General features: G+C 46.4%; 2 protein-coding genes across 3 annotated transcripts in view; one reads left to right on the forward strand and one right to left on the reverse strand.

Moving 5' to 3' along the window:
• Positions 1-14,497, reverse strand: part of SULT4A1 (sulfotransferase family 4A member 1) — a 45,192-nt gene extending 30,695 nt beyond the window's left edge. For both annotated transcript variants that reach the window (XR_009556329.1, XM_060257492.1), the window contains exon 1: positions 14,314-14,497. Coding sequence is in view for 1 of the 2 variants with exons in the window: in XM_060257492.1 (XP_060113475.1) it covers positions 14,314-14,482 (169 nt within the window). In the remaining variant the exon portion in view is untranslated. The remainder of the gene's footprint in view (positions 1-14,313) is intronic.
• Positions 14,498-19,764: 5,267 nt separating this feature from the next.
• LOC132585641 (1-acylglycerol-3-phosphate O-acyltransferase Pnpla3-like) overlaps positions 19,765-21,127 on the forward strand; it is a 37,774-nt gene continuing 36,411 nt past the window's right edge. The window contains exon 1 of the mRNA XM_060257491.1: positions 19,765-20,045. Coding sequence (XP_060113474.1) covers positions 19,868-20,045 — 178 coding nt within the window. The 5' untranslated portion in view covers positions 19,765-19,867. The remainder of the gene's footprint in view (positions 20,046-21,127) is intronic.

The following is a 21,127-nucleotide window of genomic DNA, read 5'->3' on the forward strand; positions in this document are numbered from 1 at the left end:
GTGAGCAGACCTCCCTGAGGCACCCACTTATATGTGGAGTGCCTCAGGGAGCTATCCTCTTGCTAATATTACTTAACCTCTATATGCACCCCCTTGCCCAGATTGCCCGAGGTTTTGGACTGGGTTGTCACCAGTATGCTGATGACACCCAGCTCTACCTGTTGATGGGCAGTAGACTGTCTTCTGCCCCTGAACATCTGTCTGAGGCATTAGGAGCCGTGGCTGGATGGCTACAGCAGAGCCGACTGAAGTTAAATCCAACTAAGATGGAGGTCCTGTGCCTGAGTCGAGCGTGGGTGGGTTTGTGCATCCAAGTCCCAGCCTTGGACGGTGCTGCTTCAGTGCTGGCCAACAGGTGAAGGGTTTGGGAGTGATTCTGGATGCCTCTCTCTTTATGGAGACCCAGGTCACGACGGCTGCTTTTTACCATCTATGGCAGTTCAGGCGACTAGCACCATATTTATCCCCCCAAGATCTGCTCACAGTGATCCATGCAATGGTCACTTCCAGGCTGGATTACTGTAACTCGCTCTATGCTGGCTTGCCCTTGAAACTGATCCGGAAACTGCAGCGGGTGCAGAATGCGGCAGCTCACCTGCTGACTGCATCACCTGTATGAGTGAGCAAATGGCCAGCAGTCCGCGGCTACCTATAGAGTACCGGATCCATTTCAAGGTGTTAATTTTGACTTCTAAAGCCTTGCGTGGCCTGGGACCAACATACCTGCGGGATCGTCTCTTCCCATATATGCCCCGGAGGTTGCTTCGTTTGGCCTCCCAAGATCTGTTGACCGTCCCTGGCCTAAGAGATGCCCATCTTGCCTCTACCAGGGCCAGGACCTTTTCGATTCTGGCCCCGACCTGGTGGAATCAGCTCACTATGGAGATCCAGGCCCTACCTAACCTGTAAAATGGAGCTGTATCGCCAGGCTTTTGGTTGAGGTGGCGGGAATCTATTTATTAGATCAGTTGGCCTCCCTTACTGTACCACTCCGCTGTACCATCCTGCCGGATCATCCTGCTGACCTATTAACTAAATGTCGTAACTGGTTTTTATTGTGATTCTATTGTGATTTTATTACTACTTATAGAAGAAAAAGAAGACATTGGATTCATATTCCGCCCTCCACTCAAAAGTTTCAGAATGGCTCACAATCTCCTTTATCTCCCTCCCCCACAAAAGACACCCTGTGAGGTGGGTGGGGCTGAGAGGACTCTCACAGCAGCTGCCCTTTCAAGGACAACCTCTGCCAGAGCTCTGGCTGACCCAAGGCCATGCCAGCAGGTGCAAGTGGAGGAGTGGGGAATCCAACCCGGTTCTCCCAGATAAGAGAGCTATGGCTGACCCAAGGCCATGCCAGCAGGTGCAAGTGGAGGAGTGGGGAATCCAACCCAGTTCTCCCAGATAAGAGTCCGCACACTTAACCACTACACCAAACTGGCTCTCAGTATTATATTGATGTACTCCGCCCTGACCCCCCCCCCCCGGGGGAATGGGCGGAATAATAATAAATAATAATAATAATAGAAATTATTTGAGATTTGTGTGGTAAAACTGCTTTCTGTTGAGAAAGAAGATGGATGGTTTCATTACTTGTTCTCACAATTATTTAAAAAGCAATCTCTAGTTGGTTTCTTTGGCATTTTTTTTTTTGTGTGTGTGTGTGTGCACATAGCTGCAAGTCATGGTGACAATTCCTCTGTTTCCAAAAACTGGTTATCAGTGGGGGGAGACGGCATAAGTTAGCCTTGCCTAGGGCCCGAGAAAGTCTAGGAGCGGCCCTGCCAATGCAGGATCCCATTTGAATCTAATATTTGAGTTGTGCGGCTTCATGGAAAAGATCTTCAAACGCTGTCTTTATCCAGGGCTTCCGCCAATAAATCAAGAAGTAGTACTTTCTGACCATTATAAACAAAAAGATCCTTTTAAGTGGGCTTCCTTAAGTATTTTGTCCCTGGTTCTTGGGCAAACAAATTGTGCCAAAATGTCTCTCTGGTTTTCCCTTTCGTGCAGAGACCAATGGACCCAGCCTGACAGCTTTCGCAGCTGCAGGAAATGAACCTTCCTCAAGCTGGAGAACCTTGGCTAGCAATTTAGAAATAACAATGGCCAAATCTATATTTCCCTCAGCTTCTTCTTCTATCCCTCTAAACTTAAGGTTAAGGGAATGCCATCGGTTTTCCAAGGCAAGAATTGGGTTATTCAAGAGGGACTCTCTTGCCTGGAGTTTTTCATTTCTACTTGCAGGGAAAGACTCGGTTCGGCTGTCTGCTCCGCCATTTTGGAAGCCACTTCTAACTCATTTGAAACTTCAGTAAGCTTAGCATTAATAGGCACCAAGCATTTATCAACCGAGTTCTGAAAATATTTAAGAATATCCTGGCGTGGAGCTTCCGGTTTCGACGCCTCAGTGTTAAGGGCGGCCATGGACTCACTCCCAATAGCCGCTCTTGAATCGGGCAGTGGGGGGTCTCTCAGCTGGGAGACCCAACGCCAAAACCCAGGGAGGGTCTTGGGAGGCAGGCAGATTGACAGATGGCTTGAGAGACTGTGGCAACCGACTCCCTGAGCCGCTGTCTCCACAATGCACTGCTGCTCTGATCACCATTTTTAAATAGAGGTGAATGCTGGCTTTCTCTTTTTTCTATCTTCAGCGATCTTGTAATGCATCGTTCCTTTTTCTACTGCATCTATCGAAACTATATTTTGCAAGTAAGTCTAATCTATAATTCTACTGTTTATGAAATCCCTACTATAAAACCAAATCTGACTGTTCTGGAACCTCCCCCCCTCCTCATATGAGAGGCTTCTAAAAGAAAAAGAACATATATATTGGGGCAGACTTGGTTTAAAATTAAGTAAGCATTAACTGGATCGTGGATACACTACAATTTGAATAAAGGTGGACTATGACTTTAAGCAGGAGAAGTACATTTGATGATTTATTGAATTTGAACTGATTTAAATTAGATTGAGAGAGAAAAATATTTTTTACGTGGAAATCTGGAAGGAATCATTAATTTGGGATTTTGGGCTACTACTTAATCTTATTATTGAACTGAGCTAATGTGTGGGAAAGATGGCACAACAAATAAAAAAGGATGATTTAAAGGACTTTATGGCTAACATATCCTCTGTAAAACAAGGAATTGGTGTTTTAAAGGAGTTGCTACTAAATCGGATGCAACAGTTTATGGAGAAATGTAATGAAGTTGGAGCTATACAAGAGCAGAGAGAATGAGAGGTGCAAGACCCTCCTAAGAAGCTGGAGAAAGTGAATAAGCAAGTGCCTGAAAATGATTTGGGTGAATTCAGAATGGAGGTGACATCCGCAGCATTGCAGGACAAACGGGAACTACAACCTATCAAGAACAACACAAAGGGGAGTGATTGTGTTTTTATTTCAACGTTCTTTGTTGATCTGAAGAGCAATACAAGGGGAGAGCTTGCAGACTCAACAAAAACTCACAGTTCTATGGCAAACTCCAAAAAAAATGAAAACGTGGAAGGCTTTTAAGAAGAAAGGACTATGAACTCTGGTTTCCTTATTTGGGTCTGCAGGGTTTTTGCATTAACTTTTTCTCAAATTTTTGATTGGATGGTATTAATAAAAGTTTAAATTAGGAGACTGGCAATTTTATAGGGACAGTAAATCTAAAGCAGAGAATTGGGTGGCAAACTGGTGGGAATTTAAGAATTGGTGATTTTAAGATAAAGGGAAAGTTTTATAATTGCTTGATAAAGATGGAAGCTTTTAAAACTTAAGGTACATAGGGGGGAAATCCTCAGTGAACCTAGAAATGTAAGTTACTTATAATCTTACAAAATAGAAGCTAAAAGCATAGTTTGAAAGTATTTTTGTTTCTGCAGATTTTTGAAATATGTCCTCTGTTTTACCTCCTCCCTCTGCATATGATATAAAAATGGAGTAAATACTGTTTCTAAAAAATTTGTTCATTTTCCCTTGTTTAAATATATTTTTTCTTCTTTTCTTTCTTTTTAAATCATTTTAGTTGCTAATTTTGTTCTTTTCTTCCTTCCCTCTCTTTATAGCTCTTAAAGAAAATTGGCAATGATTTTTAATTTGATTAATAGAACTGTAAGAATCACAAAACAAGTCACAAAATGTTTGTAGAACTTAATGGTAATATTTGGTTAAAAATGGAAGCTTGAAAGTATAATGAACTTTATATGGGGTTTTTTTAGTAGAAATAACTGAAGTGTGCAGATTTTATTTTTTCTTTGTATTTTCTCCTCTTTTCTCTTCCCTCTTATATAAACTCAATAAAAAACTTGGAATCTGTAAGAATATCCTGGCATAATAGTAAGTCTTTCCAACTAAGAGGGACATCATCCTCTTCAAGCAGCGTTTTCTCAGCATTTTTCTCAGCGTTCTTCACTCCGGGTGCCGTTTTAGTGACTGAGTGATGAGGAAGGCCTGTTCGTATAGGAGAAAGTTCAGATTGAAAATAAGACGTTACTGATACAGTTGTCTGCTGCAGAGGTTTGGCTTAATTTCTGGAGATTTGCCCATCAAAATATAGTGAATTTTGTCTGAGATGTTACCAATGTGTCGAATTTTAAGGGAAAGGATCAGGAGTATATTCAAAAGGCAGCCACCATTGTTTCTTGATGCTCCTTCCCCGTTATTACTTTCTTGCCTTTTGTCAGGAATATTTCAAAATAGTAACAAAAGGAGAGGATTGTGCAAAGTTCTTTTGTATATACATGTTAAATGTATATGCAAAAAACTTTGTATAGGCGAAAGAAGTTTGAAGATTAGCCAATTTCTTTATGGAATGAACTGACTTCTAAAAAATATCATATTCATAGGCATGCCAATCCCCAGATAGAGGTACCAAATTTTCAGCCTCCTCAAAATGCTCTCCAAGTTTCAAAAAGATTGGATAAGGGGGTCCAATTTTATGAGCCCCAAAAGAAGGTGCCCCTATCCTTCATTATTTCTAATGTAGGGAAGGCATTAAAAAGGTATGTGGTTCCCTTAAATGTGATGGCCAGAACTTCCTTTGGACTTCAATTCTGCTTGTTACAACTTTGCTTATGGCTCCACCCCCAATGTCTCTTGGCTCCACCCCCCAAAGTCTCCTTGCTCCACCCCCAAAGTCCCCAGATGTTTCTCGAATTGAACTTGGCAACCCTGTCTTTGGCATTCAATGAGATACTCTTTCAAAGGATTCTTTAAGAGGTTATTTATGTGCATTAAATGCTTTTGAATATTGTATTCAACATGACTGAATGAATCTGTATGAATTTACAAGATGGAATGAATTCAAATAATAATATTTGATTCATTATTGCGGATTGTGATACTTTCCTTTGGTACCAGGAATATTTCTAAAGTGAAGGAAATTTTCCAACAATATCTTACATTTTTCTGTTGAAGCATTTGTTTCAGATTTCCAAATTCTTTCCTTTTCTTGATTGTATCCGGTAAAAGGTCTTGAAATATTTGCATTTATTGTCCTTTGATTTTAAATGGTTCTTTCCTATGTTGTAGTAGAATTGAATCTTTTGATTTTTTGTGAATAAAACAAACCAATATATTTCTCGGTAATTTATTTTGACTTGTGTATCATGACATAATTCTAAATATCTGATCAATTTCTGAGAAATTATCTCGTACCTTCAAATATTGTTGCATTAGTTTTTGGAATCTGCTCTTTAAATCCTGGTTGCAGAGGGATACCATGAAATCACAGATGGTTGCTTCTAAGTTTCATTTCTAAAACTTCAGTTATTTGATTTGCTTCTTTCAAGGAATTTTCTTGGTTACAACAATGCTTCAATTCTGTATTATTTACCTTCAAATTATTTTTATCTTGTCTTGATATCTTGAATTTCTTGTTTGTTTTGGGCTGTATCAACAGAAGTATAGCATCCAGATCAAGTAAAGTGACAGTATTGATTTACTCTGCTCTGGTTAGACCTCACCTAGAGTATTGCGTTCAGTTTTGGGAACCACAATTTAAGAAGGATATAGACAACCTGGAACATGTCCAGAGGAGAGCAATGGAGATGGTGAGGATGAAGTCCAATGAGGAAAGGTTGAAGGAGCTGATATGTTTAGTCTGAAGAGGAGATGACTAAGAGGTAATATGATCACCATCTTCAAGTACTTGAAGGGCTGTCATATAGAGAATGGTGCTGAGTTGTTTTCTGTTGCTCCAGAAGGTCAGGCCAGAACCAATGGGTTCAAATTAAATCGAAAGCGTTTTTGGATAAATATTAGAAAGAACTTCCTGACAGAGTGGTTCCTCAATTGAACTGGCTTCCTTTGAAGGTTTTTAAAAGAGGCTGGATAGTTATTTGACAGGAATGTTGATTCTATGAACTTAGGCAAATCATGGGAGGGAGGGTAGAAAGGGTTGCATCAATGGGTAGTGGTTAAGTGCGTGGATTCTAATCTTGGAGAACCAGGTTTGATTCCTGCTCCTCCACTTGCAGCTGCCAGGTGACCTTGTGTAAGCCTCAGTTCTCTCAGCTGTTCTCTCAAAAGCAGTTCTTGAAAGAGCTCAGCCCCACATAAGATACAGGGTGTCTGTTGTGGGGAGAAGAAGGGAAGGAGATTATATGCTGCTCTGAGATTCCGTTTGAAGAGTAGGGTGTAAATCCAATCCCTCCCCCTCCTAGTTTCTTGTGGCCCCTTCTTACACGCCCAAGAAAATGATGACCAGGAAGCAATTTTCTCCAGGCCGGTTTGGCCAGGGATCCTGGAGGGTTTTTTGCCATCTTCTGGACATAGAACAGCAGTCACTGGGGGTCAGGAGGTATTTGTGAATTTCCTGCATTGTACATGGGGTTGGTGGCCCTGGAGGTCCCTTCCAACTCTTTGATTCTATGTATGCATATCTATCTCAATATGTCACTATAATATAGTAATTTAATTTAGTTAATTAGAATTAAAAGTATCTTATAAAATTAAAGTAACATTATGAGACTGTAACAGTTTTCAATTCCCAGGGTTCTCACCAAACACACGCATCGACTGCGGGGTGACGTGATAGAGGTTTACAAGATTATGCATGGGATGGAGAAGGTAGAGAAAGAAGTTCTTTTCTCCCTTTCTCACAATACAAGAACTCGTGGGCATTCGATGAAATTGCTGAGCAGTCGGGTTAGAACGGATAAAAGGAGGTACTTCTTCACCCAAAGGGTGATTAACATGTGGAATTCACTGCCACAGGAGTTGGCGGCTACAAGCATAGCCAGCTTTAAGAGGGGGTTAGATAAAAATATGGAGCAGAGGTCCATCAGTGGCTATTAGCCACAGTGTGTATATATATATGTGTGTGTGTATATATACTGTGTGATACAGAGTGTTGGACTGGATGGGCCGTTGGCCTGATCCAACATGGCTTCTCTTATGTTCTTGTAACACAGAATGTTGGACTGGAGGGGCCATTGGCCTGATCCAACATGGCTTCTCTTATGTTCTTCTGTGACACAGAGTGTTGGACTGGATGGGCCGTTGGCCTGATCCAACATGGCTTCTCTTATGTGACACAGAGTGTTGGACTGGATGGGCCGTTGGCCTGATCCAACATGGCTTCTCTTATGTTCTTCTGTGACACAGAGTGTTGGACTGGATGGGCCATTGGCCTGATCTAACAGGGCTTCTCTTATGTTCTCCTGTGACACAGAGTGTTGGACTGGAGGGGCCACTGGCCTGATCCAACATGGCTTCTCTTATGTTCTTATGTGACACAGAGTGTTGGACTGGATGGGCCGTTGGCCTGATCCAACATGGCTTCTCTTATGTTCTTGTAACACAGAATGTTGGACTGGAGGGGCCATTGGCCTGATCCAACATGGCTTCTCTTATGTTCTTCTGTGACACAGAGTGTTGGACTGGATGGGCCGTTGGCCTGATCCAACATGGCTTCTCTTATGTGACACAGAGTGTTGGACTGGATGGGCCGTTGGCCTGATCCAACATGGCTTCTCTTATGTTCTTCTGTGACACAGAGTGTTGGACTGGATGGGCCATTGGCCTGATCTAACAGGGCTTCTCTTATGTTCTCCTGTGACACAGAGTGTTGGACTGGAGGGGCCACTGGCCTGATCCAACATGGCTTCTCTTATGTTCTTATGTGACACAGAGTGTTGGACTGGATGGGCCGTTGGCCTGATCCAACATGGCTTCTCTTATGTTCTAATTTCCAGACTTTTGAGAGTGTGGAGGCTGATAGCCAAAAGTGCAGCTGCTGGAGCCTTACCTGCCTTGGAGAATTAAAACAATAAATTTAATAAACAAATTAAATAACACGATACAAGGAGGCTAAAATCAAAGGAAATTTAAAATTCCTATTATCTATCCATGTCTAACTACCTACACACCCTCATCTAGGCAATATGCCAAGGAGATCTGACAATTGGTTTGAGACTAAGGGTCAATATTATCAGCTTGGCAAGATAAGACCCCAGGAATCTAAAATATCAAAACATTGACACTAAGGAACCTCATGTGCTGAATTAGGTCTGTAAAACTAATAATCAAAATGTAAAAAGAGAAGAAGAAAAATGCTTAGCGGAGCCAAGCCACAACACAACAACCTTAGTGGTTGCTTTCACAACAAGAAGCACTGTCACCGAGTCAAAAGACAAAATAAAATGAAGAAGTATCTAAAATAAACTTATAAATGCAGAGCACAACCAATAGCCAAACCAGCACCAAAAAAACGGGAAGTCATCTGTGACCGGTTCATGCCCAACCTTACACCCTACCATCACCACAATTTATCCCCTGAAAATGTCCTTAGCCCTACTTTGCACATTAGAGGCAAGCATGAGATTGGAACTCATTAGTTCTCCTCTAAATTGGTGAATTTAAACAGGGTTCTAAGAGTCACCTTCAATCTTTACAGGGATACCAGGTTTTTGTATTGTTGGTGTAACTAGTATGGCTTAAGGTTTGTAAAGTGATTATAAATTGCAAGGAACAATGTATGGGGTCATTAAACACATGCACATTGCAATACAGAAGTAAAGCAGCTCTCCCTTCCCACATCATCCTCTTGTGGGATAAGTAGCAGACAGGGCCGGGTCTATCCATTTTTTGAGCGGGGGCAAAACTAAAAAATGGCATCTCCACTTAAAAAAATGATGCGTGAGGATGTGTGCCCACCGCCCGAGGCAAGGCACCCCCACGATGCAGCCCCAGTCTTCTGCCCCCCCACAGGTGCCTGCCCCTTTTTTCTTTCCAGGGTCTGTGCGCAGATCCTGGAAGAAAAAGGGGGTGGGAGTGGCACCACAGCATTTGTGCCATTCTCGGTTCTGAGGACGGTGCAAACGCCGCCGGGATGCCCTCGCTTTCTCCTCCCTGAGTCTGTGCACACAGGCAGCGGAGGAGAAAGGGGTGGCGTTTGTGCCGTCCTCAGCTTTGAGGACGGCACGAACATCACCGGGACGCCCTTGCTTTCTCCTCCCCCAGTCTGTGCACACAGACTGAGGGAGGAGAAAGGGGCGGAGGCAGCATTTGCGCCCTCCTCAGTTTTGAGGAGGGCGCAAACACCACCAGAAATATCCTCACTTTCTCCTCCCCAGGGAGGAGAAAAGCATGGATGGGGTAGCCAATTTGGTGGCCCCCTGATGGTGCCAGGAGCAGGCACCCCATCTTGCTTCCCCTAGATCCAGCCCTGGTAGCAGATTTCATCTGGGAACTCTAAGGTCAGGGTTGTGTGTCTTTGCAGTGCTTTCTGGTAACTAACATTTGAAGAGGGAAATGTGTCAAGTTCTGTGCAGTTCTCATTAACTCAACCTCTTTCATTTGAATCAAATAAGGAGTTTATTTAAGAGATACATATTCACAGCAAAGACATTTCTTGTTAGAACTGACCTCATAGGGTAGGGCCAGATACTTCTATGCTAGGCATGGCAGGTAATGACATAAGCAATTCAAGGCATGATAAAGCAGTGGCAAAATATTTGAAACATATGTGCCCAACTCCCCCCCCCCCAACAGCTGTTAAGTGTCTTTTATTTGGAAATGAAACTCCAAACTGTTCTTCCAGCAGTTCTGATAAGCAAAACTGGTCAAAGAATAGGGAGGCTGCAGCTTTCTTGTGAGTCTGCTGTGCACTCTATTCCATTTAAGATTACATGTGTTAAACAATGAGCAAAGCAAACTCATAACAGGCCAGCAAGTTGCATTATAAAAGGCAAGATCATATTACATATATCCAGAATCAAAGATCAACACTGGAGATTAGCTGACATAAGATCAATGGCAAGAAATCCTTTCTGGACAAAAAAAAATAGTAACCTTGTCATATGAAATGTCCTAAGAGTTGCAAGACCTGGCTGTAGAATTACTCCCAAACATTACACCAGCAATGGAAAACTGGGAGACCTTACTCATGCTTTTTGTTTCCCTTTGAGCATGTAATGTCCACAAGGCTTTCTTACGATCAAGCAAGTCTGGAAACAGTAAATTCGAAGATCTCACATTAGTATCAGCATGCTAGCATGAAGTCAACGTTTTCACAAAAATGAGACACTATAGCAGAAACGGGTCCAGCACAGGGAAGACAGACTAAAAACCTGAATGGTTTTAAAAGGCAAATCCACTTGTGCTTTTAGTACTTCCTTCATGCTATCAATATTTCAGAAGTACATCTTAAAAGACCAACAAAGATATAGCTCATTGAGCTCTAATCTAGCCTTTGCACGCTGCTGCCAACTTCTGAGCAGCCCACCACACTCAGTGAAATGTTTGTCAAGAATCTGCAGGATCTTAACAACAGAAATGATGACTGAATAATATAACAATCAGATGCAAATAAATATTTAATCCTGGGAGGAAGTCCCAATCAGTAGACCTAAGCAGAACTCTTGAGTAGACTGGCTGAAGAATGCCTTGTCAGTTTTCTACAAGCAAAACTTTGAATATAACCTATTCTTGAGGGAAAGCTGCAACCTGTTGCACCCTATGCTACTTTAGCATGTGAATCTTGTTTCTGCCATCAGAGCAGGTAGGAGGATCGGAATCAAACTTGGAATTAGATAACAAATTAGAGAACAGATTTTAAGAGCATATTATTTGGACAGAAAAAGTCTTACAGTCACCCTGTCACCATGTTTGGGTATCAAGTTGAAGTTCATAACCCTGAAAAAAAAATTATAACAAGCACACCATAGTATATATTAATATAGTATATCAATTGTTGCCAAAATGATTCAAGTTTCAGTTTTTTTCACTCAAGTTCAAATTTAGACACCTGTTAATTTTTTTTGACATCTGATAAATTTTACATCTTAAATGGAGTCTCAAAAGGGGCCTCTCTAATTGAGAGGACCTGTTTGAGCAGAACAGCTCTGTGAGCAGTTGTGACTGACTCAAGATCATATCAGCAGGTGCATATGGAGAAGTGGGGAATCAAACCTAGTTCTCCCAGATAACAGTCCCCGCCCTTAACCACTACACCAAACTGGCTCCCAGTTAGCTGTGCTTCCATTTTACTGAAAATGTCTTCACACACCTTAATAGACAGTGGTGGGAATGAAGCCCACAGACTCTATGGACTGCAGTCTACACAAACACTTAAGACACACACTGGGTAAATAAAATATAATGGTTTTACTTGCCATTGCATGATCATTATTGCAATTTTGATATAGGCCCTACAGTATGGATCAAAAATATTGACCAAAGAAAGCTCTAGGTTTGCAGAAAAATTGGAGATCTTTAAAAAAAAATACATAGGGTATTAAGAAAATCCCAAATAGAAACAATTTTTATAGCTTTAAGATGAATCTAGCAGGACTACATTTTGAGATCTTGGTGTCCATTGTAGGAGTTGCCAGGCAACCACAAAAATATTTGCCAAGCTTTCCAAGCTTTGGTTTCTGTTAGAAAAAAGTGTTGGGAGGTGTGCTTGACAATGGTAAAAGATGGACAGGAAGGAAAGTAGTAGGGAAAGGGGAGAAAAGAAGAATAATCTGAAAGGGAGAACTATTTTTTCCTATCACAACACCAGAGAGCTTTTTGATTTTTTTTGTAAAAATTGCTATATTACAATATAAAGATCTATTGCCACTATTCTATTTCTAACATCAATAGGACCATTGTAGCCCTATGATTGACATGAAAAAGAAAAGGGGAGGAGTCACCACAGCATGAGAACCAACATGGAGCTGCTGCAAAGTACATGTGAAAGGGGAAAGTTAAAAAAAAAGAGAGAGGAGAAAGTACTCCAAAAACTCCCACATGTAGGTGCTCTGCTCCCATTGCATATCTCTCACGTTTGCATTGCGCAGAGAATTCTCTTTGTGCAAAAGCAGTCTGAGGGCCAATGTCAACTCACACCAATATAAGCCTTTTCGAGACCAATCCTAACTCTGAATTCTACTACAGTTTATTCAATGGGTCTTACTCCCAGGAAAGCATCACTAGGATTGCACCGCAAATATAAATATAAATAAGAATCTTTGCACCACATCCTGATTCTCCCTCCATGAGCAGGTTTCTGTCATGGAGTAATCTTCCTTACCACGCTGCCTCCTCTTGTTGTTCCCCCCATATCAAAATGTAGATTGTAAACTCTCTGGGGCAGGGACCCGTCTTTTTATACTCTGCAGACCGCAAGGCACACAGATGGCATATTAATGACAAAACTAATACCTCACAGATAACAGGCAAGTCTCTTCCTCACTTTGTTCTCCCCCTCCCCCCTCCTCATTAAACAGGCAACCTTGAAAGTTTTCATTCAGCTTCAATATATAGCCCAGCGCTCCCAGGTTTCTTTACAACTTGGAACCCTTTCAACTGATCCTTATGTACATTCAGCAATAAGTCCCACTGAAATTAACGAGGCTTGATGCCCAACAATAATGCTTGGGATTGCAGATCGAGTGCTTTAAATGCCACCAATGGTCATTCTGCTTCCTGTTAATTAGGACTAAGGAAAATGAGCCCGCTTGCATCAGGTCACAAGGTTCTTTTAATTATTACAGGTGGGTTAGTGTCCTGCGAACACTGTATCAGGCCCCAAGATGCCTAGAGCTGCAGTTCCAGTTGCACTCAGTGGGGCTTACTTCTAAGTAAACAGGCTAGGCTCACACAGGACATAAACGGGGACATATGAACATATGAAGCTGCCTTCTACTGAATCAGACCCTTGGTCCATCAAAGTCAGTATTGTCTGCTCAGACAGGCAGCGGCTCTCCGGGGTCTCAAGCAGAGGTTTTTCACACCTATTTGCCTGGACCTTTTTTGGAGATGCCGGGGATTGAACCTGGGACCTTCTGCTTCCCAAGCAGATGCTCTACCACTGAGCCACCATCCCTCCCCAAACATATAAACATATGAAGCTGCCTTATACTGAATCAGACCTTTGGTCCATCCAAGTCAGTATTGTCTTCTCAGACGGGCAGCGGCTCTCCAGGGTCTCAAGCTGAGGTTTTTCACACCTATTTGCCTGGACCCTTTTTTGGAGATGCCAGGGATTGAACCTGGGCCCTTCTGCTTCCCAAGCAGCTGCTCTACCACTGAGCCACCTTCCCTCCCCTGCTCTCCAGGGTCTCAAGCTGAGGTTTTTCACACCTATTTGCATGGATCCTTTTTTTGGAGATGCCAGGGATTGAACCTGGGCCCTTCTGCTTCCCATGCAGATGCTTTGCCACTGAGCCACCATCCCTCCCCTGCTCGCCAGGGTCTCGAGCTGAGGTTTTTCACACCTATTTGCCTGAACCCTTTTTTGGAGATGCCGGCGACTGAACCTGGGCCCTTCTGCTTCCCAAGCAGCTGCTCTCCCACCGAGCCACCGTCCCTCCCTAGGTATCCATTGCCCACTGCTCATTTTTCTTGCGTAGCATATATAGCACTGCAGGTTGGCTGCTCAAGAAGCAGCCAGAACACGCTTTGGCAACCAGCACACTGCCTTTTCAAAGTGCCAAATATCTTCTGTCCACCTGGCCATTTGGGGAGCTGCTCTGCAAGGTGGTCCTCTCTAATTAACCCCAGAACACATCCCACCAAGCATGTCTGAACAAGGCGTGTACAGTTTCTATGCTATCGCACAGCTCAAGAGGGCAGAGGGAAACGGTTTTGAAGCATCTGGTTGCAGCTGTATACCTCCGACGCTGTCCACCAGGCGCTTAAGCCGTCGTCGCGCTGAGCAAATCACACCCCATCCCCCGAAATAATCCTTAGAAGTAAAGGGGGGGGGGCATTATTTGGATGGACTTGTTGCTGGAAGGAACGGCGGCGGGCTTAGCGCCAAGGCCAGCGAAAGAAGCGAGCCCTGCCCTTCCCTTCTGCACCCCCTCCCTGCAGCCGCGGCCGCGCCCGGGTACCTGATTTGGGGTAGGTGATAATCCAGACATCGGTCGCTCTCACGGGGAAATTGGCGATCTCCTCCATCTTCCCCCTGCAGAAGGGCGGCAGGCGCACCCCGTTGTACTCGAAGTACTTGCTCTCGAACTCGCCCGGGGTGCTGGGCGTCTCGCACTCGCTCTCGGCCATGCCGCCCGCCTTCCTCGCCGCCCGCCAAGGGCCCAGGCGCATCGAGCACTGCCGCCCCCCCCCCCCGCCCGGCGGGCCCGAGGAGAGCCAATGGGCTGCGCGGGCGGTGATGTAATGCGGCGCAGCTCCAGCGGCGGCCAAGGCAGGATGCGGCAGCAAAGGGCACGCCTCGGTCAACCCGCGCCGCGCCGCGCCTCTCTGCGCTCCCCCTCCAGGCGGCGGCCGAGCCAGTCTGCGGAGCAAGGCGCAGGAAGGACAAATCGCTCACGGCGCTCCTCCGGTAGGGTCGCCAAGTCCCCGTCAAGAAATATCTGGGGACTTTGGGGGCGGAGCCAGGAGACTTTGGGGGCGGAGCCAGGAACAAGGCTGTGACCAGCATCATTGAACTCCAAAGGGAGTTCTGGCCATCGCATTTAAAGGGACTGCACACCTTTTTAATGCCTTTCATTCTTTGGGGGCTCTAGGGTTGCCAAGTCCCATTCAAGAAATATCTGGGGACTTTGGGGGTGGAGCCAGGAGACATTAGGGGCGGAGCCAAGATCAAGGCTGTGACCAGCATCATTGAACTCCAGAGGGAGTTCTGGCCATCACATTTAAAGGGACGGCACATCTATTTAATGTCTTTCATTCTTTTGGGGCTCTAGGGTTGCCAAGTCCCATTCAAGAAATAGCTGGGGACTTTGGGGGTGGAGCCAGGAGGACTTTGCGCGTGGAGCCAATAGCAAGCGTGTGACAAGCATAATTGAACTCCAAAGGGACTGCACACCTTTTTAATGCCTTTCATTCTTTTGGGGCTCTAGGGTTGCCAAGTCCCGTTCAAGAAATATCTGGGGACTTTGGGGGTGGAGCCAGGAGACTTTGGGGGTGGAGCCAAGAGCAAGGGTGTGACAAGCATAATTGAACTCCAAAGGGAGTTCTGGCCATCACATTTAAAGCGACTGCACATCTTTTTAATGCCTTTCATTCTTTTGGGGCTCTAGGGTTGCCAAGTCCCGTTCAAGAAATATCTGGGGACTTTGGGGGTGGAGCCAGGAGGCATTGGGGCAGAGCCAAGAGCAAGGGTGTGACAAGCATAATTGAACTCCAAAGGGAGTTCTGGCCATCACATTTATGTTCTCCTCAGAGTTTAGCTTCCCTTGCAAGGGAAACTGAAGTCAGAGGAGAGCACTTACACAGTGTGGTCTCGGAGGCACTCTGAGATTGCCAGTCTCTGAGTGCTTCCAAGAGTGCAGGTGCAGCTCGCCTGCAGCCCTCATTCAGCTGCCCAGGAAATGCTGAGTGGGGGCTGTGGGCAATCTGTGCCTGCATGGTGCACAGTGCACTCTGTGTCATATAAGAACATAAGAGAAGCCCTGTTGGATCAGGCCAGTGGCCCCTCCAGTCCAACACTGTGTCACATAAGAACATTAGAGAAGCCCTGTTAGATCAGGCCAGTGGCCCATCCAGTCCAACACTCTGTGTCACATAAGAACATAAGAGAAGCCATGTTGGATCAGGCCAGTGGCCCATCCAGTCCAACACTCTGTGTCACAGAAGAACATAAGAGAAGCCATGTTGGATCAGGCCAATGGCCCATCCAGTCCAACACTCTGTGTCACAGAAGAACATAAGAGAAGCCATGTTGGATCAGGCCAATGGCCCATCCAGTCCAACACTCTGTGTCACAGAAGAACATAAGAGAAGCCATGTTGGATCAGGCCAATGGCCCATCCAGTCCAACACTCTGTGTCACAGAAGAACATAAGAGAAGCCATGTTGGATCAGGCCACTGGCCCATCCAGTCCAACACTGTCACTTAACAACAGCAACAAAAGTGCCATCAGGAGATCCACTAGTGGGGCCAGGACATTACAATTCGTCCCACTGTTATCCCCCCAAGCATCAAGAATACAGAGCATCATTTGCTGCAGACATAGCCACTGATGGACTTCTGCTCCATATGTTTATCCAATCCCCTCTTGAAGCCATCTATGCATGTAGCTGCCACCACCTCATTAAAATTCAATAAGTGCTGAAGGTGAAATAAGAGATGAAAAATTCAGTTTTCTTCCAGGCCATTTCCGAGGCCACACTCCACAACTATATTAAATATACACTTTAAAAAAAACAAAAAAAAAAGCCAGTTTGGTGTACTGGTTAAGTTTGCAGACTCTTAGCTGGGAGAACCGGGTTTGATGCCCCACTCCTCCACTTGCACCTGCTGTAATGGCCTTGGGTCAGCCATAGCTCTGGCAGGAGTTGTCCTTGAAAGGGCAGCTGCTGTGAGAGCCCTCTCCGGCCCCACCCACCTCACAGGGTGTCTGTTGCGGGGGAGGAAGGGAAAGGTGATTGTGAGCCGCTCTGAGACTCTTTGGAGTGGAGGGCGGGATATAAATCCAATATCTTCATGTACCTCACAGGGTGTCTTTTGGGGAGGGGGAAGGGAAAGGAGATTGTGAGCCGCTCTGAGACTCTTTGGAGTGGAGGGCGGGATATAAATCCAATATCTTCATGTACCTCACAGGGTGTTTTTGGGGGAGGTGGAAGGGAAAGGAGATTGTGAGCCGCTCTGAGACTCTTTGGAGTGGAGGGCGGGATATAAATCCAATATCTTCATCTACCTCACAGGGTGTCTGTTGTGGGGGGAGGAAGGTAAAGGAGATGGTGAGCCGCTCTGAGACTCTTTGGAGTGGAGGGTGGGATATAAATCCAATATCTTCTTCTTCTTCTGTTCCTCTTGTTTCGAGGCCCAGAACAACAGACAGCACCCTCTGGAAAGAAGCAGCAGCAGTGTGGGGAAGGATCCCCCAGCAAGTACTGTGGATTCACACTTGTCTATGTACTATTATCCATCCTTGGTTGCTAACTGTGGATAGCCACTCTGGCCTGGCAGTGGATGCCAGCAGACAGGACAGGTCCAGCTGTGGAGGCTGAGGAGGCCGTCAGCCACACTGGAACTGCCACGTTGGTGGAAGGGATAGGCAGCCCCACCAAGCCTGGCGGCTGCTGCTGCTGTGGAGGAGGCCAGCAGTCCCACCATGTCTAGCTGCAGTGGTAGAGGCAGGGCTTTTTTTGAGCAGGAATGCAGTGCTGGCTGGCTTGGTGTCCAGGGGTGTGGCCTAATATACAAGTAAGTTCCTGCTGGGCTTTTCCTGCAAAGCAATGGTACCATTAAGGGGGAGGGGGGTGTCCTAATATGCAAATAAGTTCCTGCTGGGCTTGTTCTACCAAAAAAGCCTTGGGTAGAGGTAGCTGGCAACTGCACCAAGCTCAGCTGCAAAGGAGACTGGCAGTCCCACCAGGTCCAACATGGTGGCAGAAGAGGCCAACAGTAGAGAACACTGGGCTCTATAGTTGGTGTGAGGGCTTGGAGTCTGCCAGTCTTGGCAATGGGGAGGGATTCCTCTCTCCACAAGTCCACCCCCCCCCCCACACACAAATGTTAGGATGTGGGTGACTGGCAGCGATGGGGAGGGGACAGTGGCTCAGTGGTAGAGCATCTGCTTGGGAAGCAGAAGGTCCCAGGTTCAATCCCTGGCATCTCCAATAAAGGGTCCAGGCAAATAGGTGTGGAAAACCTCAGCTTGAGACCCTGGAGAGCCGCTGCCAGTCTGAGAAGACAATACTGACTTTGATGGACCAAAGGTCTGATTAGGGTTGCCAATCCCCAGGTGGGGGCAGGGGATCCCCCGGTTTGGAGGCCCTCCCCCCCGCTTCAGGGTCATCAGAAAGCGGGAGGAAGGGAGGGAAATGTCTTCTGGGAACTCTATTATTCCCTATGGAGATTTATGCCCATAGAAAATCATGGAGAATTGATACGCGGGTATCTGGGGGGGGGTGTTTTGGGGGGTAGAGGCACCAAATTTTCAGTATAGCATATTTGGGTGTGAGACAGAGGGAGGGGGCAGGGGATTCCCTGGTTTGGAGGCCCTCCCCCCCTTTAGAAAGCTTGGGGGGGAGGGAAATGTCTACTGGGCACTCTATTATTTCCTATGGAGAATGATTCCCATAGGAAATAATGGGGAATTGATCTGCGGGAATTGGGGGCTCTGGAGGGGGGGCTATGTTTTGAGGTAAATTTTTAGTATAGCATCTAGTGCCTCTCCCCAAAGTACCCCCCCCCCAGTTTCAAAAAGATTGGACCAGGGGGTCCAATTCTATGAGCCCGGAAAGAAGGTGCCCCTATCCTTCATTATTTCCTGTGGAAGGAAGGCATTGAAAAGGTGTGCCGTCCCTTTTAAAGTGATGGCCAGAACTCCCTTCGGAGTTCAATGATGCTTGTCACAGCCTTGATCTTGGCTCTGCCCCCAAAGTCTCAGGGCTCCACACCCAAAGTCCCCAGATATTTCTTAAATGGGACTTGGCAACCCTAGAGCCCCAAAAGAATGAAAGGCATTAAAAAGGTGTGCAGTCCCTTTAAAAGTGATGGCAGAACTCCCTTTGGAGTTCAATTATGCTTGTCACACCCTTGCTCTTGGCTCCGCCCCAATGTCTCCTGGCCCCACCCCCAAAGTCTCCCAGCTCCACCCCCAAAGTTCCCAGATATTTCTAGAATTGGACTTCGCAACACTAGGTCTGATTCAGCACAAGGCAGCTTCATACTTTCATTCCCCTCCTCAGGACTATTGCAAGCCGCCACTTTTATTGTATTAACAGCGAGTAGGGTTGCCAAGTCCAATTCAAGAAATATCTGGGGACTTTGGAAGCGGAGCCAGGAGACTTTGGGGGTGGGGCCAGGAGACATTAGGGGCGGAGCCAAGATCAAGGCTGTGACAAGCATCATTGAACTCCAAAGGGAGTTCTGGCCATCACATTTAAAAGGATGGCACACCTTTTCAATTCTTTCCTTCCATAGGAAATAATGAAGGATAGGGGCACCTTCTTTTGGGGCTCATAGAATTAAACCCCCTGGTCCAATCGTTTTGAAACTTGGGGGGTATTTTGGGGAGAAGCACTAGATGCTATGCTGAAAATATGGTGCCTCTACCCCCAAAAAGCAGCCCCCCCAGAGCCGCAGATACCCGCAGATGAATTCTCCATGATTTTCTATGGGAATAAATCTCCCTAGGGAATAACAGAGTTCCCAGCAGACATCTCCCTCCCCTCCAAACCGGGGGATCCCCTGCCCCCACCTGGGGATTGGCAACCCTAACAGCGAGGCGCGCAAAGACGCCCTCCCCGTTTCCAGTCCCGCCGAGGGCAAAGCGGGCCACGTCGCTCCTTCCAGGCCGCCCTGACCCCGCCCGCTGGCTCCTCCCCACCGCTGCTGATTTGAATGCCGCGCCCCGATTGGCTGCGGCGTCTGGCGCCATCTCCGGGGGGCGGGGTCCTGCTGATGTAACCGTGGCGACGGCTGTGCGGAAGGGGCCTCACCTGGCGTCTCCGGGGCCGCTCACCTGGCGGAGGATGTCGGGCGGCAAGAGCGTGTCGTTCGCGGGATGCGGCTTCTTGGGCGTTTATCACATCGGCGCCGCCACCTGCCTGCAGGAGCGCGCCCCGCAGCTCGTCCGCGACGCGCCCCACGTCTACGGCGCCTCGGCCGGAGCCCTCACCGGAGCCGTCCTGGTCGGAGGCGGCTCTTTGGGTGCGTGGCGGCGGAGGGGTAGGGGCGGGGAGCGGCGCTCTGGGCGGCGGCGGCTGTGGGGCGGGGGGGGGGGACTAGATTCATCAACATGCATTAAAAAGACTTAGATGCATTCAAAGTATTTTGCATTTTGGAAAAAGAAACTAAATGCCTTGAATGGAGAGTGTCAGCCGTGTCCCCACTGCAGGAAAACAAAGGGGAGAGTGTTCACGTATACAGTAGGGTTGCCAGGTCCCATTCAAGAAATATCTGAGGACTTTGGGGGCGGAGCCAGGAGACTTTGGGGGCGGAGCCAAGAGCAAGGGTGTGACAAGCACAATTGAACTCCAAAGGGAGTTCTGGCCATCGCATTTAAAGGGACTGCACATCTTTGTAATGCCTTTCATTCTTTTGGGGCTCTAGGGTTGCCAAGTCCCGTTCAAGAAATATCTGGGGACTTTGGGGGGTGGAGCCAGGAGACTTTGGGGACGGAGCCAGGAGCAAGGGTGTGACAAGCATAATTGAACTCCAAGGGAGTTCTGGTCATCACATTTAAAGGGACTGCACATCTTTTCAATGCCTTTCATTCTTTTGGGGCTCTAGGGTTGCCAAGTCCCATTCAAGAAATATCTGGAAACTTTGGGGGCGGAGCCAGGAGACTTTGGGGGGCGGAGACAAGAGCAAGGGTGTGACAAGCATCATTGAACTCCAAAGGGACTGCACACCTTTTTAATGCCTTTCATTCTTTTGGGGCTCTAGGGTTGCCAAGTCCCATTCAAGAAATATCTGGGGACTTTGGGGGTGGAGCCAGGAGACTTTGGGGACGGAGCCAGGAGCAAGGGTGTGACAAGCATAATTGAACTCCAAGGGAGTTCTGGTCATCACATTTAAAGGGACTGCACATCTTTTTAATGCCTTTCATTCTTTTGGGGCTCTAGGGTTGCCAAGTCCCATTCAAGAAATATCTGGGGACTTTGGGGGTGGAGCCAGGAGACTTTGGGGACGGAGCCAGGAGCAAGGGTGTGACAAGCATAATTGAACTGCAAAGGGAGTTATGGCCATCGCATTTAAAAGGACTGCACACCTTTTTAATGCCTTTCATT

The sequence above is a fragment of the Heteronotia binoei genome, chromosome 17 (assembly GCF_032191835.1).
Source record: "Heteronotia binoei isolate CCM8104 ecotype False Entrance Well chromosome 17, APGP_CSIRO_Hbin_v1, whole genome shotgun sequence".
Taxonomy (NCBI): Eukaryota; Metazoa; Chordata; class Lepidosauria; order Squamata; family Gekkonidae; genus Heteronotia; species Heteronotia binoei.